We start from the raw sequence: 13067 nt of genomic DNA on the forward strand, positions 1-13067 counted from the left end.
TCGAAAAACGCGAGATATTTATTCATTATTTTGGCACAAAACTCGAACAAAATTTTGACAAAACCCTTGTTTGCCCTTCTTTCAGAAAATCTTCAATAACTTGGTTCATTTAACTGTAAAAAAATTAGCCTAATGAGCAAAATAATTTCTGAAATTTCAAAAATTCCGAAAATAATTGTTTCTGTATGTAGGTATAAGCTCAATGATCTCCACAAAATAAGGCTTTGTATTTTTATTTTGAAACAGGTTTTAATCACTATTTTTTGAGTTATTGGCAAACATAACCTAAGGCGGTCATAACTTCGAAACCATAAGAAGAATAAGGCCTATAAATCTTAAGCTGCGCCTTTTGTCCTCAAGCCTTCTCTGAAAATGTCAAGCCTTTAGGGCTTTTATTTTAAAAGATATAACGGCTTAGTATTTTTTGCAAAAACCAGGCAACTTTTTACAATTTTCGGTACATTCAACCATTTCGATTCCCCGTCTCAAACTTGCCCAGCCGATCCTCCAACCAGATAACCAAAATCGAGCGCACAAACAAGATAATCTGAGCAGTCTCCGTGTCAACACGCATAAACCAGCTCGGGAATTATTCAAAATAGATGCATCCCGCTTGAAATTTCATATAATTTAGCTCAATTACCGCCGCTAATCGCATCGTAAAGCCGGACTGTCCACTGTGGCGTATCCACCTCGGCCGGTTTTCGAGATCTGGTTCTCAGCCAATCGTTGCGGAAAGTGACATTTTACCTTTTTCCATATGAGACCCATTAAGTTAACAATTTAATAAATGTCTCATTTTCCGTTGGCAACCGTGAGTGAATTTATGGCGTATCTTTTACCGTTTGCTGAGTATTTTCCCATCGGGCTTGGCGGTACAGGTACCTTGCTAAGGCCAGGTGGTCGTTGAAGGTTGAAGCTCACTAGCCGACGCTTCGCGAAAAGATTTGAATGTACTCAGAGGGGCTCTGGGTGTAAATTGAGGCTATTCATGTCTCTAATTCATGAGCTTTCTGTCTTGTAGGCAAAACCTTCGGAAGTCTGCATATGTGCTCTTGAATATCTCCAAAGGAAACACAAAGACAATGTTTGAGAAACTTGGAATCATATGTCCAGAGTTCCTTGTCTTGAAGATGTCATCCTGTGGCATCTAAGGCAATGAACAAGTCATGAACTCTCTCTATGAATATCTCCAAAGGAAACTCCAAGACTACGTTGAGAACCTTAGAATCATATATCCAGAGTTACATGTCTTGAAGATGTTGTAATACCAACTGGTAAGACACAATAAGGTGACTCTGCTATGGGTGCCAGGCATCCAAGGCAAAGAAAAAGACGTTGAACTTGCGAAGAAGGCATAAAGGATAACACCTGCTGGACTAGAACGTTTCTGTGACTTGGAAAAGAACACAACAAGGCGCAGGTTTGGCGGTGAGAACTGACAAGCAAATATACCCTCTGAAGAAGCACATCCAGACTTGTGCAAGCCTCTGTGTTGCAGGCAGAACCATTAGCAGTTTTCGTTTGTCATCTAGAGTGTCTCAAAAGGAAACTCAAAGGCTATGCTGAGTAGTATCGAAGGCAGAAACAGCCGATGAATTTGCGAAAAGAGCATCAGAGATCCCAACTGCTGAACCCTTCTCTGGGCTTGTATAAGATCACTGTAGAGGGAATTGAGACGCAAAGAAGTCTTGTGCAAGCCGAAAGATCTGTGCAATTTTTGTTGTTTTAGGCCAGGATAGCATCTGCAGCTCCTATAAGTTAGGTTTCAGGTTATTGTGGGACTGGTGACAGGTACAAATACCTTTTTTGCCAAATGAGTCTATCGTTAGATGAAATTTGCAGGCCCTTTGATCTGAGAAACAGCCGAGCAATAATGCTGTACAAATTTCCAGAACTGTTTGGCCTAAGAAGGAATCTTAGGCACCTCGGTGGGTCACTTCTTAATCCTTATGATGCTACAGCTAAGGCTTCTTAGAATTTGCTCACACTATGGAAGATCTCCTAAGAACTGATTGAGTAGGGTATTGATTCGATAATCAGGTATCGGACTTCGAAGGATTCTGACATCTGACTCATCTACTGCGTATCCTCAATACTATCTTATCTTTACCTCTTTCTAAGCTTTATTCATGAAACGTGACTAGCAAAACGAATCTCGGTTCCTTTGACGAGAATCCGAGTTCAACTGACAGGATTTATCGAAAAAAGGCTGTGCAAGTATAGCAATGATTTGATAACTGTTATACCATCTCTGCTCCATAGACAACAACGGTTAAAGGGTGGTATGATGACTTTGAACATGATCCAAGAACTACAGATGATGCTGTTTAAGCGGAATAAATAGGATTTCTTTGATAAGATATATAGCAGTAGATTAAACATGGATTCATCAACACACTATTCAGTTGAAAAGAGAGTCAGCTGAGTAGAAAACAGAGGATGAAAGCCATCCAAAGTAACAAAATCATCAGCTGGAGAGGTTATGGCATCCGTATTTTGGGATTAAGTGCAGAAATTAAGGAAAAACGTCCTAAAATCCAAAGTAAAAAAATTCTCTTTCACCAAGACAATACTTCTTATCAAAAATCGATGAAACCATGGTCGAATTGAACTGATTGCTCTTCAAACTGCTTGACCACACCCACCTCATTCTCCAAATCTGGTCCACAGTGGTTACTAGCTCTTTGCAGAGTTCAAAAGAATGCTCAAGGGAAAGAAATTTGACTCAAATGAAGAAGTGATTGTCGAGCTTGACGCCTATTTCGAAAGCAAAGACGAATCTTCTACAGAAAAGGTATTGAAAGCTTAGAAGAGCATTGGAGTACATGTATCACTCTCAAAAATTACCGTGTTGACGAATAAAGCTGAATTTTCAAGAAAAAATGCGTTTCCACTGGTTGGGCCGTTAACTTATTGAGCGACCCTACATCATTATTTTCCTCTCATAATTCAACAATCCAGTCAGGCTATTGCTTGTAGATACCCGCATCAAAAGGTTGAATGTCAGCTTCACAGAAATGAATGCACGTTCACTCTGTGTTTAATGTTCTTCTTCACGAATCCAGCGACTTGTTTATTTGCAGGCATCCAGTCGGCAGGACCTGCGGGTTCAAAGGTGACAGTTCAAGGATCACATATACATTCAATATAAAATATAAAGTGTCTTAACCTGCTTTTCGTTAACCCGAATGGCCTGGAGATCAGAGGTCTGTTATAAAACTCGTCACAAGATATTGTTAGCGCATTCGCGAAGTTCATTTTGAGGCTTGTATTCAAATTCGACGAAATGTATGAGGCAGTGCTGCGAAGCAGGTGGAATTTGCAATTGAGAACTTTTAGAATAGTACGAATATTTTTTTTTAAATAAAGAAACGTTCTATTTCAAAGATTACCTAGTGGTCAACAAAAATATTTCGAACTTTTATTTTGAGTCTGTTTCATTCAATTGTTTCTGATCCATAACAATATTAGGCCAATTGAAAAGTCCCCGGTCTGGTGCACAGATGGCGATGCTAGTATTAAATCCATATGATTTTCAGTTAGTACCAACCTTCAAACGATACGTGTCAAAATTTGACAGCAGTCCGATCATTACTTTGTGAGATATTACGTTGTGAGTGTAGCTACTTTTGTTATTTGAAAAAGATGGAAAAAAAGAATTTCGTTTGCTGATGAAATATTGCTTTCTTTCTGAAGGGGAAAAATACAGTTGAAGCAAAATCTTGGCTTGATGAAAAGTATCCGGGGTCTGCATCAGGAAAATCAACCAACATTGATTGGTATCCTAAGTTAAAACGTGGTGAAATGAGCGCCGAAAGCGGCGAACGGAGTGGACTGATGAAATATTGCTTTTTGAAGAGAAAAAAAAGTTGAAGCAAAATCTTGGCTTGATGAAAAGGGGTCTGCACCAGAAAAATCAACCGTCATTGATTAGTAGGCTAAGTTTGAAAGTGGTGAAATAAGCACCGAAAACGGCGTACGCAGAGGACCCCAAAAGAATCTGTGAAAAAATCAAAAGAGTTCACAAAATAATTTTGAATGACCGTAAAGTGAAGTTGATCGAGATAGCAGACATTGTAAAGATATCATCTGAACGTGTACAACATATCATTCACGAATATTGTACATGAGAAAGCTGTGTACAAAATGGGTGCAGCGCGAGCTCACAATCGATCAAAAGCAACAACGTGTTAACGATTCTGAGCAGTGTTTGAAGCCGTTTGAGTGCAATGAACCTGAATTTTAGCGTCGATATGTGGCAATGGATGAAACATGACTCCATTATTTCACTCTTGAGTCCAATTGATAGTCAGCTGAGTGGACGGCATACGATGAACCAACTCCAAAGCGTGGAAAGATGCAACAGTCAGCTGGAAAGGTTATGGCATAAGTATTCTGGGATGCGCAAGGTATAATATTCATTAATTACCTCCAAAAGGGCAATACCATCAATAGCGAATATTATATAGCGTTATTGGATCTTTTAAAGGATGAAATCGTTAAAAACGGCCCCATTTGAAGAAAAAAAGTGCTGTTTCATCAAGACAATGCGCCGTGTCACAAATCGAATGAAAACAATGGCAAAATTGCATGAATTGGGCATCGAATTGCTTCTGCATCCTTCATATTCGCCAGATCTGGCCCATAGCAACTTTTTCCTGTCCTAAAAACTCAAAAGATTGCTCGCTGGAAAGAAATTTAGAATGAAGAAGAAATCGCCGAAACTGAGGCCTATTTTGAAGCAAAAGACAAACAGTACTACAAAAATGGTATCGAAAAGTTGGAAGATCGCTATAATCGCTGTATCGCCCTCGAAGGCAACTATGTTGAATAATAAAATCGAATTTTGCCAAAAAAATGTGTTTTACGATAGTAGACCGGGGACTTTTTAATTGGCCTGTTACATTCATTCGAAGAAGTTCTTCATTATGAATCATTCAGAGATCAAAATGGTATTGGTTCAAAAAAACTTAAACCCCAAATAATGATTCAATCAAAAAATATCATTCACATTAAGGCAGTTCTTTTAATGGTCTGAACGTGTGAATTGCCTGAAGAAATTGTTGAGTAATTTTTGTCGGCTACGTTAAGAAAACTGCAGATACGATCAAGTTGAAAATATTCAACTCACGATTTTGATATTTATGTTTGAGGCATTTGTTCTGACCTCTAGCCTCTGAACCTGAAGTTTTGCAAATAGATTTATATCCCATTGAACGAATTGAGTAATTTCAGTCAGATGAAGATAAAATTTATAGGGAACGTTTGTCTGAATTAATTATTCATAAAGATTAATCTCCTGCAGCCTTTTCGAACGTTCCTTCTGGGGAATGTTCAACCCAAGATCCTAACGAAAAGATAGCGAGGTATTTTGCAATATTGGCTTCAGAACTTGAGTGTAATTTAACATTCAAATTCAGAATTGATTTGTTTTTTATTTACTGAATCCAAGTTTCTTTACTTGGAGGATTGAATTTTGGTAGTGGTGCTGTAATAGTAGTTGCAGAATGGGCTATTATTCCAACACGAATGCAAATCCGAAAACGAGCGACGAAGGAGCGAGTTTTCGAAAGCATGAGTGTTGGAATTGCCTTCTGCAACGAGTATTGAACGATATTTTCTCTATTTCAGTCAAGTTTTGTGAAATATTGTCGAAATTCAATGAGAAATTCAGATTATACATCCTAGTGACTTTGGTATTGTAAAGGGGGTTTTTTTTAGAGCTATAGAACTTTAAATTGCAATAAACCAACGATGGATTATTCGATTGACATGAATTTTATTTATCCGCAAGATAATCTTGTGGCATTACATTTTAAATATGATTTCTGGCATATGACCGCCACGGCTGGCTCGGATGTAGTCCAATCTGGACGTCCAATTTTCGATGACTTTTTCCAACATTTGTGGCCGTATATCGGCAATAACACGGCGAATGTTGTCTTCCAAATGTTCAAGGGTTTGTGGCTTATCCGCATAGACCAATGACTTTACATAGCCCCACAGAAAGTAGTCTAGCGATGTTAAATCACAAGATCTTGGAGGCCAATTCACAGGTCCAAAACGTGAAATTAGGCGGTCACCAAACGTGTCTTTCAATAAATCGATTGTGGCACGAGATGTGTGATATGCTGCGCCATCTTGTTGGAACCACAGCTCCTCGACATCATGGTTGTTCAATTCAGGAATGAAAAAGTTAGTAATCATGGCTCTCTACCGATCACCATTCACTGTAACGTTCTGGCCATCATCGTTTTTGAAGAAGTACGGACCAATGATTCCACCAGCCCATAAAGCGCACCAAACAGTCAGTTTTTCTGGACGTAACGGTGTTTCGACATACACTTGAGGATTAGCTTCACTCCAAATGCGGCAGTTTTGTTTGTCGACGTAGCCATTCAACCAGAAGTGCGCTCCATCGCTAAACAAAATTCGCTTATGAAAATCGGGAACAACGGCAATCTCATTTTGGGCACTATTTGCAAGCGTTGTTCAGGCGTGAGTCTATTCACGATGAATTGCCAAACCAAACTGAGAATTAATCACTTGACAGCTGTTGAATCGGTCGCCATCTTGAACAGTAATTCCAACTTAAAGTTATATACCTCGTAAAAAAACACCCTTTATCTTGGCAGTTGGTGTGGCTGTTACGAAAATTGACAGATTACGGAATTTGAATTTAAATCATACGTTTCGAATTTTGAAATAATTTATAATTATGCATTAAATTCGTGAATTGTGTCTGACGAAATCGATTTAACACCAACAGAATTAAGAGAAATTCCGAATAATGTTGCAAATCATTTCACTATATCCAAATTATATAATATTATATTGACAATTGACGTGTGTTGAAATATGATAGGATCGGAAGTGAGTATAGACAACCACAAAACGAAAAATAAAACTGAAAACAATGCTTTAATGACTTCATTACAGCACTGGTTTTAGAACTGTAATGAACTCATAACGATACTGAAACAGAGAAAGAATAGTAGTCATCAGAGGTTTTTTTTTTAATTAAACAGATCAGGGATAGTTGAATTTAACCTAACCAGTAAAAACACATCTAGTTCTCAAACAATCGATATTATTTGTCAATATATTCTCTAATCATCATAAATTCCCCAGCATCAATATCAAGAAACACCTTTCAAAGCATCAGAAACTGAATTCGCATCTCTATTCCCATTAAATTAACCATCGAAGTGACATAATCACCCATTTCAGCTTTCAATCCACGCTAAAAACAGCACCTACCAATCTCTTCCTTACGTCAACGCTTCATAAGGACCCCTTTCGCCCGCCTATGGTCCCGTCTACGTCGGTGAGCGTACATTCGCACAGGGTCGCCGTATAAGGGAAGGTCAGAGGTCTCGACATGGCCCTCACCTACGACCTCGGCCTTTACCCAGCCAGTGTAACTATTGCACAACCAGCACTCCGTTCAGGCAGTCTCGACCGTCTATACAGTCACGATTTTCGAGCCGTAGGTGCTTTTTACTGCGTTTAAGACTGTAATTCCTCACCCACACCGACAAACCCGCCTCTGTCGAGCGCGAAAGTACGCGAATTGAGAGCTGGAAGCGAAGGCGTTGCGTTGTGCGGACGTGGAACGGTGTTTTTTGCGTGGTGGACTGTTGGTGGCGAGTCCGGTTGTGGAGGTGGCCGTTGGTGATGTTGATGATGGAGATTAGGGTGGTGGATATTGGTGAGTTTGGGGTAGTTGGATAGTGTTTGGAGATGGGTTGAAGGTTGGGAAGGATGAATAAGGTGTTTTTTAAATGGAAAACGATGGTTTTCCACTTTAAATGAGTTTCTGGAATTATTTTAGTCATTCGTGAATTTTTTCTCTTAAAATTCCGAGTAAAATTCTATTTTATGTCCTCAAAATCTTGTGAAATCTCAAGATTGAAACACACCGTGTTTTTGAGGTTGTTGGGTAAGAAAAGGAAGTACAAATTTTTGTTTGTCATCTGTTCTTCCCGATCCATATCATTATACGAATTTCCGGACTCTTCTGCTATTAATTTTAATTCGGCATCCTTGTCCAACAAACTGTTCCAGTTTTTCAACTGAACTATTGATCATATATGTACATGGTGATTCAAAAGTCCAGGTCATAACTTTATAAAGTGATAGTTTTGCTTGAAATAAGAAGTTCTTTCAAGGATAATTTTCATCTATCTTCGGAGGTAGAGGCTGTGAACTATTTTTTTCGTTAATTTCATGAATTTTCAACGAATTAGAATAATAAATTCTGGAGGATATTATACTGAGAAGATTTCCAATCATTTCATGTTTTTTGTTCAATCCCTATGTTTCAGTTGCGTAGCTGTCGGGGGTATTGTGTTTTCAGTTGTTTCTAACCTAACCTCGACACCGATGAGTACAGAGGCTATTTCCTGTCTTTCCCAACTCTTCTAGACAAAAAAGGTTTCGTTTTCGAGAAAATTACTTCAATATTCTGAAAAAACCAATAGTTCATGCATTTTTTTCGTTTGGTGTTTGATCTACTATCGTATTTCATTAATTAATACCATGTATTCATTCTAAGATACTAAGGAGTATTTTTAGAGATATTACTCAATACTCGTAGGAACCCGTCTTAACATCTCAAATAAATCACGAGTAGTTCAAGAGGTAATCATTATAGATAATTCATAAGTACGCAGTAATTGTAAAAGTAGTCAATCTCAAAAATCAGCAACTATGGAAGTATCAAATCACTCTAAATACTCTGCAACTGTGAAAGTATCAAGTTACTCTAAAAACTCTGCAACTGTGAAAGTATCAAGTCACTCTAAAAACTCTGCAATTGTAAAAGTATTAAGTTACTCAAAACACTCTGCAACTGTGAAAGTATCAAGTTACTCTAAAAACTCTGCAACTGTGAAAGTATCAACTCTAAAAACTCTGCAACTGTGAAAATACAATCTCTAAAAACTCTGCAACTGTGAAAGTACAAACTCTTAAAACTTTGCAACTGTGAAAAAAACAAGTTCATCTAAATACTCTGGAACCGGGAGAGTACCAAGTTACTCTAAAAACTCTAAAACTGTGAAAGTATCAAGTAACTTAAAGCCTTTTTCAAATAATCCAATACTCACAAGTACTGAAGTCGAAGATGCTTATTGTAAAATACCAACGAGCACTCTTAATTCCTTACCTCTTCCACCACCCTACAATTTCCCAGATCAACAAACCGATCCTATTACAGCTTCCGAATCGAAATGCCCATCATATGACCCATAATTATAGCTTACAGATTATCACCTCTATTACCAAGCTTCTCATCTTGCAGCTTCTGCTCAGGAAGCCACAACGTTGTAGTAGTAGGAGGCTAATTTCATCTCGGTTTTTTGCAGACAACACTTGGAGTCTGGTGAGGTTAGCCTGTCTAACGAATATGGTAAGATCGGTAATTACTTTTGCCAATTAATAAATTAGTCCCACCGTCAGCAGATCGCCGATAAAGTTAATTGCGTTTTGTGCGAGCTTTCAGAGCGGTATTTATGAGACGATTATGGAACAGATTTTATCCGGGTGGATTTTTTTTACGGTAGGAATTCGCTGCCCGTATACCTGCTGGGATAATGTTTAGATTGCTTTCGGTTTCGTTGTTGGGATTGGTTGAGTGTATTGATTTATGTCGATGGGAGATATTCAGATTTTTTTTGTTATTGAAAATGAGGTCAATTATATACAGGGTGTTTCTAAAATTGAGGTATGAAGGAAAATGAAAGATTACTTTGATAATTTTAAGGAAAAAAAGTCCTATAACATGGTCCCGTAAACGATTTGTTTTCGAGATACAGGGTGTTTCTTGTAGTCCTACTTTTTTGTGATGATTATACCAGTTTATTGAATCTTTATCAATCTTCGCTACAGATTGGGTAAATAAGTAACTCAATCAATTAATTTATTCATCATAGATTATTAACTAAATCTTTATAATGATTTGGATTTTCCTGAGGATTACTAGAGAACTGTTTGAAATATTTTCTCGAAATCGGTAGCAGATATTACAAAACTACAAGAGATTCTAATGTACATTGACGTACAACTTTGCTTCCGTCGTTTTTTCCGAAATTCGAGGCTTTATTGTGAGAAACTGGTTATACATTCATGATTCAATGTATTGTCCATCCCTGGTCACTACTTTTTCCCATATATCGGGCAGTATACGAATCCCCCGATGAAAAAACTGGTCATCTTTTGAAGCGATTCACGAATCGATCCAATTTTTTACTTCTTCATAAGACTGGAAGTGCTGGTCAGCCAAGCCGTGTGCCATTGATCGAAACATGTGATAGTCCGAGGAACCAATGTCTGGAGAATACGTCGGGTGGGGTAGGACTTCCCATTTCAACGTTTTCAAGTATTTCTTGACCACTTTCGCAAGCATTGTCATGCTGTAAAATCACTTTATCATGTCTCTCGTTGTATTGCAGCCGTTTGTCTTTCAATTCCTAGTTCAAACGCATTAATTGCGTTCGATAACAATTGCCTGTGCTTGTTTCAGTCGGTTTTAACAATTCATAATGCATTACGCCGAGCTGGTCCTACCAAATACTGAGCATGATTTTGGAACCGTGAATATTCGGTTTGGCCGTCAACGTGGATGCATGGCCGGGATATCCCCATGATTTTCTGTGCTTGGTATTATCGTACTGAACCAATTTTTCGTCTCTAGTCACAATGCGATGCAGAAATATCTTCCGTCTTTGCCTTGCAAGCAGTTGTTCAAAAGCCAATAAACGCTGTTTAATATCTCTCGGCTTCAACTCGCACTGCATCCAATTTCCTTGTTTTGAATCATTCCTATGACTTTATGGCAACAAGCCATTACTTGTTGCCACACTCTCAATGATTCTGCCAATTTTTGTTGCGTTTGACACGAATCTTGATCAATTCTGCATTCTCGAAAACATTCTCTCTTACACCGCTGGTCTTCGAAATTACCGTTCTTGAAGCATTGAAATCATTCTCGGAAAATCTTTTCACTAAAAACGGCCTCAAAATATGTATTTAAGAGCATTCGATGCGTCTCAGCCGCAGATCTCTTCATATTGAGGCATAAAATTAAAACCTCCCGCGAATGACGAGAATTTGGCTAGTAAGCTGACATGTTTAATCAGGAATAACTTTATGATGCAACCACAAATCGACTAATATTTCGATGGCGTTATGTTTACAAATACCTAAGCTTATTGTATGACATCTACGATCTATTTATTTCGACTACCACTTACCGCTACAGCCATCTATTGTACACCTAATGGTATATAATGATATTTTTCGAATCAATTCATTATGCGCCGTTGCCAAATTGTGATCAAGATCCGAAATAAAATCCCGAACCGAAAAATTGATTTCGACAGATTCTGCAGCATCTTCGGATAACATTCAACCTCGGAACCCTCAGGTTATCTCCTAATTGGTGGACCAACCTGTTATATTATCAGGAATCTGCCCCACAACGCCAAAGCAAAGTCGACATATATGAATAATTTCCACGGGCTATATTTCTCTCTCTGTCTCTTCCTCTCTATCTAATTTCGTTTCACGGCGTTCTTGATTTTATGGCCTTGCCTCCGCAGTACCGATTTACGATCAACTCCCGAACTGGACCAGATCAAACGGTATAAAGTGACAGATGGTGGCATAAACCATCTTCGAGGCTGATTAGATTGGTAAGGAATGTCAGGAGCTTGTCACTTGGCCATTTTGAAAATGGGAGTTCACACGCCGCTACCGAAATTCTTGCGTTAGATTAATCGATTGGAATTTGTTTTTTTATTGGCGTGAGATCACCTTGTGAGAGAAGAAGAAAATTTTGGAGTTTGGTTCTGTGGGCGCGTAATACGGTGGTGTACTTCTATGGTACCCAGGTAAAGAGATAGATGGATAGATATTCCGAAGTTTTTGGATATTAAGTATTAAGAAAAATCTTGAAAAATTTTGCGGCAACACAAATATTAAGGTCACCCTACATAAATATTGAGGTAACTTAATAAGACTCAGCTATTTATTTTAAATTCTTCAGATCGATAAAACAAGATCGAGCTCTACAAAACTTTCCACAACTCTTTTGTGTATACAAATAGAGGAGTGTTATTGAGGAAATATCGAACATCTGACATGAAGAGCAATTGCTGATAAACCCATCTTCTGTTGAATTCCAAATGAGAGGTTATTTGCAATTGACATTTACCCTATGATCTGCAAGTGATAAATCTGGAATTAGGGAGTAGAATTATTGGTTATCTTGAATCTTGAAATAGTTAGACCGGTTTGTGCAAGTTCGAAATTCAGATAATTCGGAAACGATTATTCTAACAACGCTTTGTAGAAATTATAGGTTGTCAAAATGAAAAAAAAATATTTACGAAGAATTAAAAGCTTCCCAATGGGAATTCTATGAAACTATTTTAATTTATAGAAAACGCTTTTATTTGATTGGGCTGTGACCAGTATTTTAGGAGATATTAACGATTTTTCTGTGGAAATTCAAATTTTACGGTTTTTCTCCAAACCTTAGAATATTTTTGGAAGAATAAAAGTTCCTTCATGGGAATAATGTATCATTTTATTGATTGATCCGACTATGTAGATTACGAAAATGCTTGCAGTTCGGCGATCAGTAGGTACATTATTTCATAAATTAAAGGCAAAAATTTGAGATTTTCAAAGAAAAAATTGATAATTTTCCCGAAGCTGCCACTTCTTCTGGACATGGGCTACGCATTTGCAACCTCAGTATGTTCTAGAGCGGAACTTGAATTTTGAAAACGTTTTTATTTGAGGGGTCTGTGACGAATAATTCAGGAGATATAACGATTTCTAGAGGCAAATTCAATTTTTTCCTAAATTTCGAGTTCTAATTTCCTCAAAACCGGGAGCTCTACGAAGAATCGGTGAGCGGTGCCATAATTGACGATCTCTGATTAGCCGAATTTCGATCTCACCTGAAAATTTTCTGTCCAAAAATTTTCGTGAAATTTTCTATACTTAACCCTTAGGAAATTTTTTGAAAAATAAAAGTTCCTTCGTGGAAATAT

The 13067-nt window shown here is 37.9% G+C and overlaps 1 protein-coding gene across 3 annotated transcripts in view; it reads left to right on the top strand.

Annotated features, from left to right (window-relative positions):
* LOC123681682 overlaps positions 1–13067 on the top strand; it is a 125771-nt gene that overhangs the window by 26119 nt on the left and 86585 nt on the right. Inside the window, exon 1 of one of the 3 annotated variants that reach the window (XM_045619923.1) lies at positions 7448–7714. The exons of the other annotated variants lie outside the window; for them this stretch is intronic. Within the exon in view, the coding sequence (XP_045475879.1) occupies positions 7681–7714 (34 nt within the window). The 5' untranslated portion in view covers positions 7448–7680. Of the gene's footprint in view, positions 1–7447; positions 7715–13067 lie in introns of those variants that run through there. 3 annotated transcript variants of the gene reach the window in all.

This window comes from Harmonia axyridis, chromosome 6 (assembly GCF_914767665.1).
Source record: "Harmonia axyridis chromosome 6, icHarAxyr1.1, whole genome shotgun sequence".
Classification (NCBI taxonomy): Eukaryota; Metazoa; Arthropoda; class Insecta; order Coleoptera; family Coccinellidae; genus Harmonia; species Harmonia axyridis.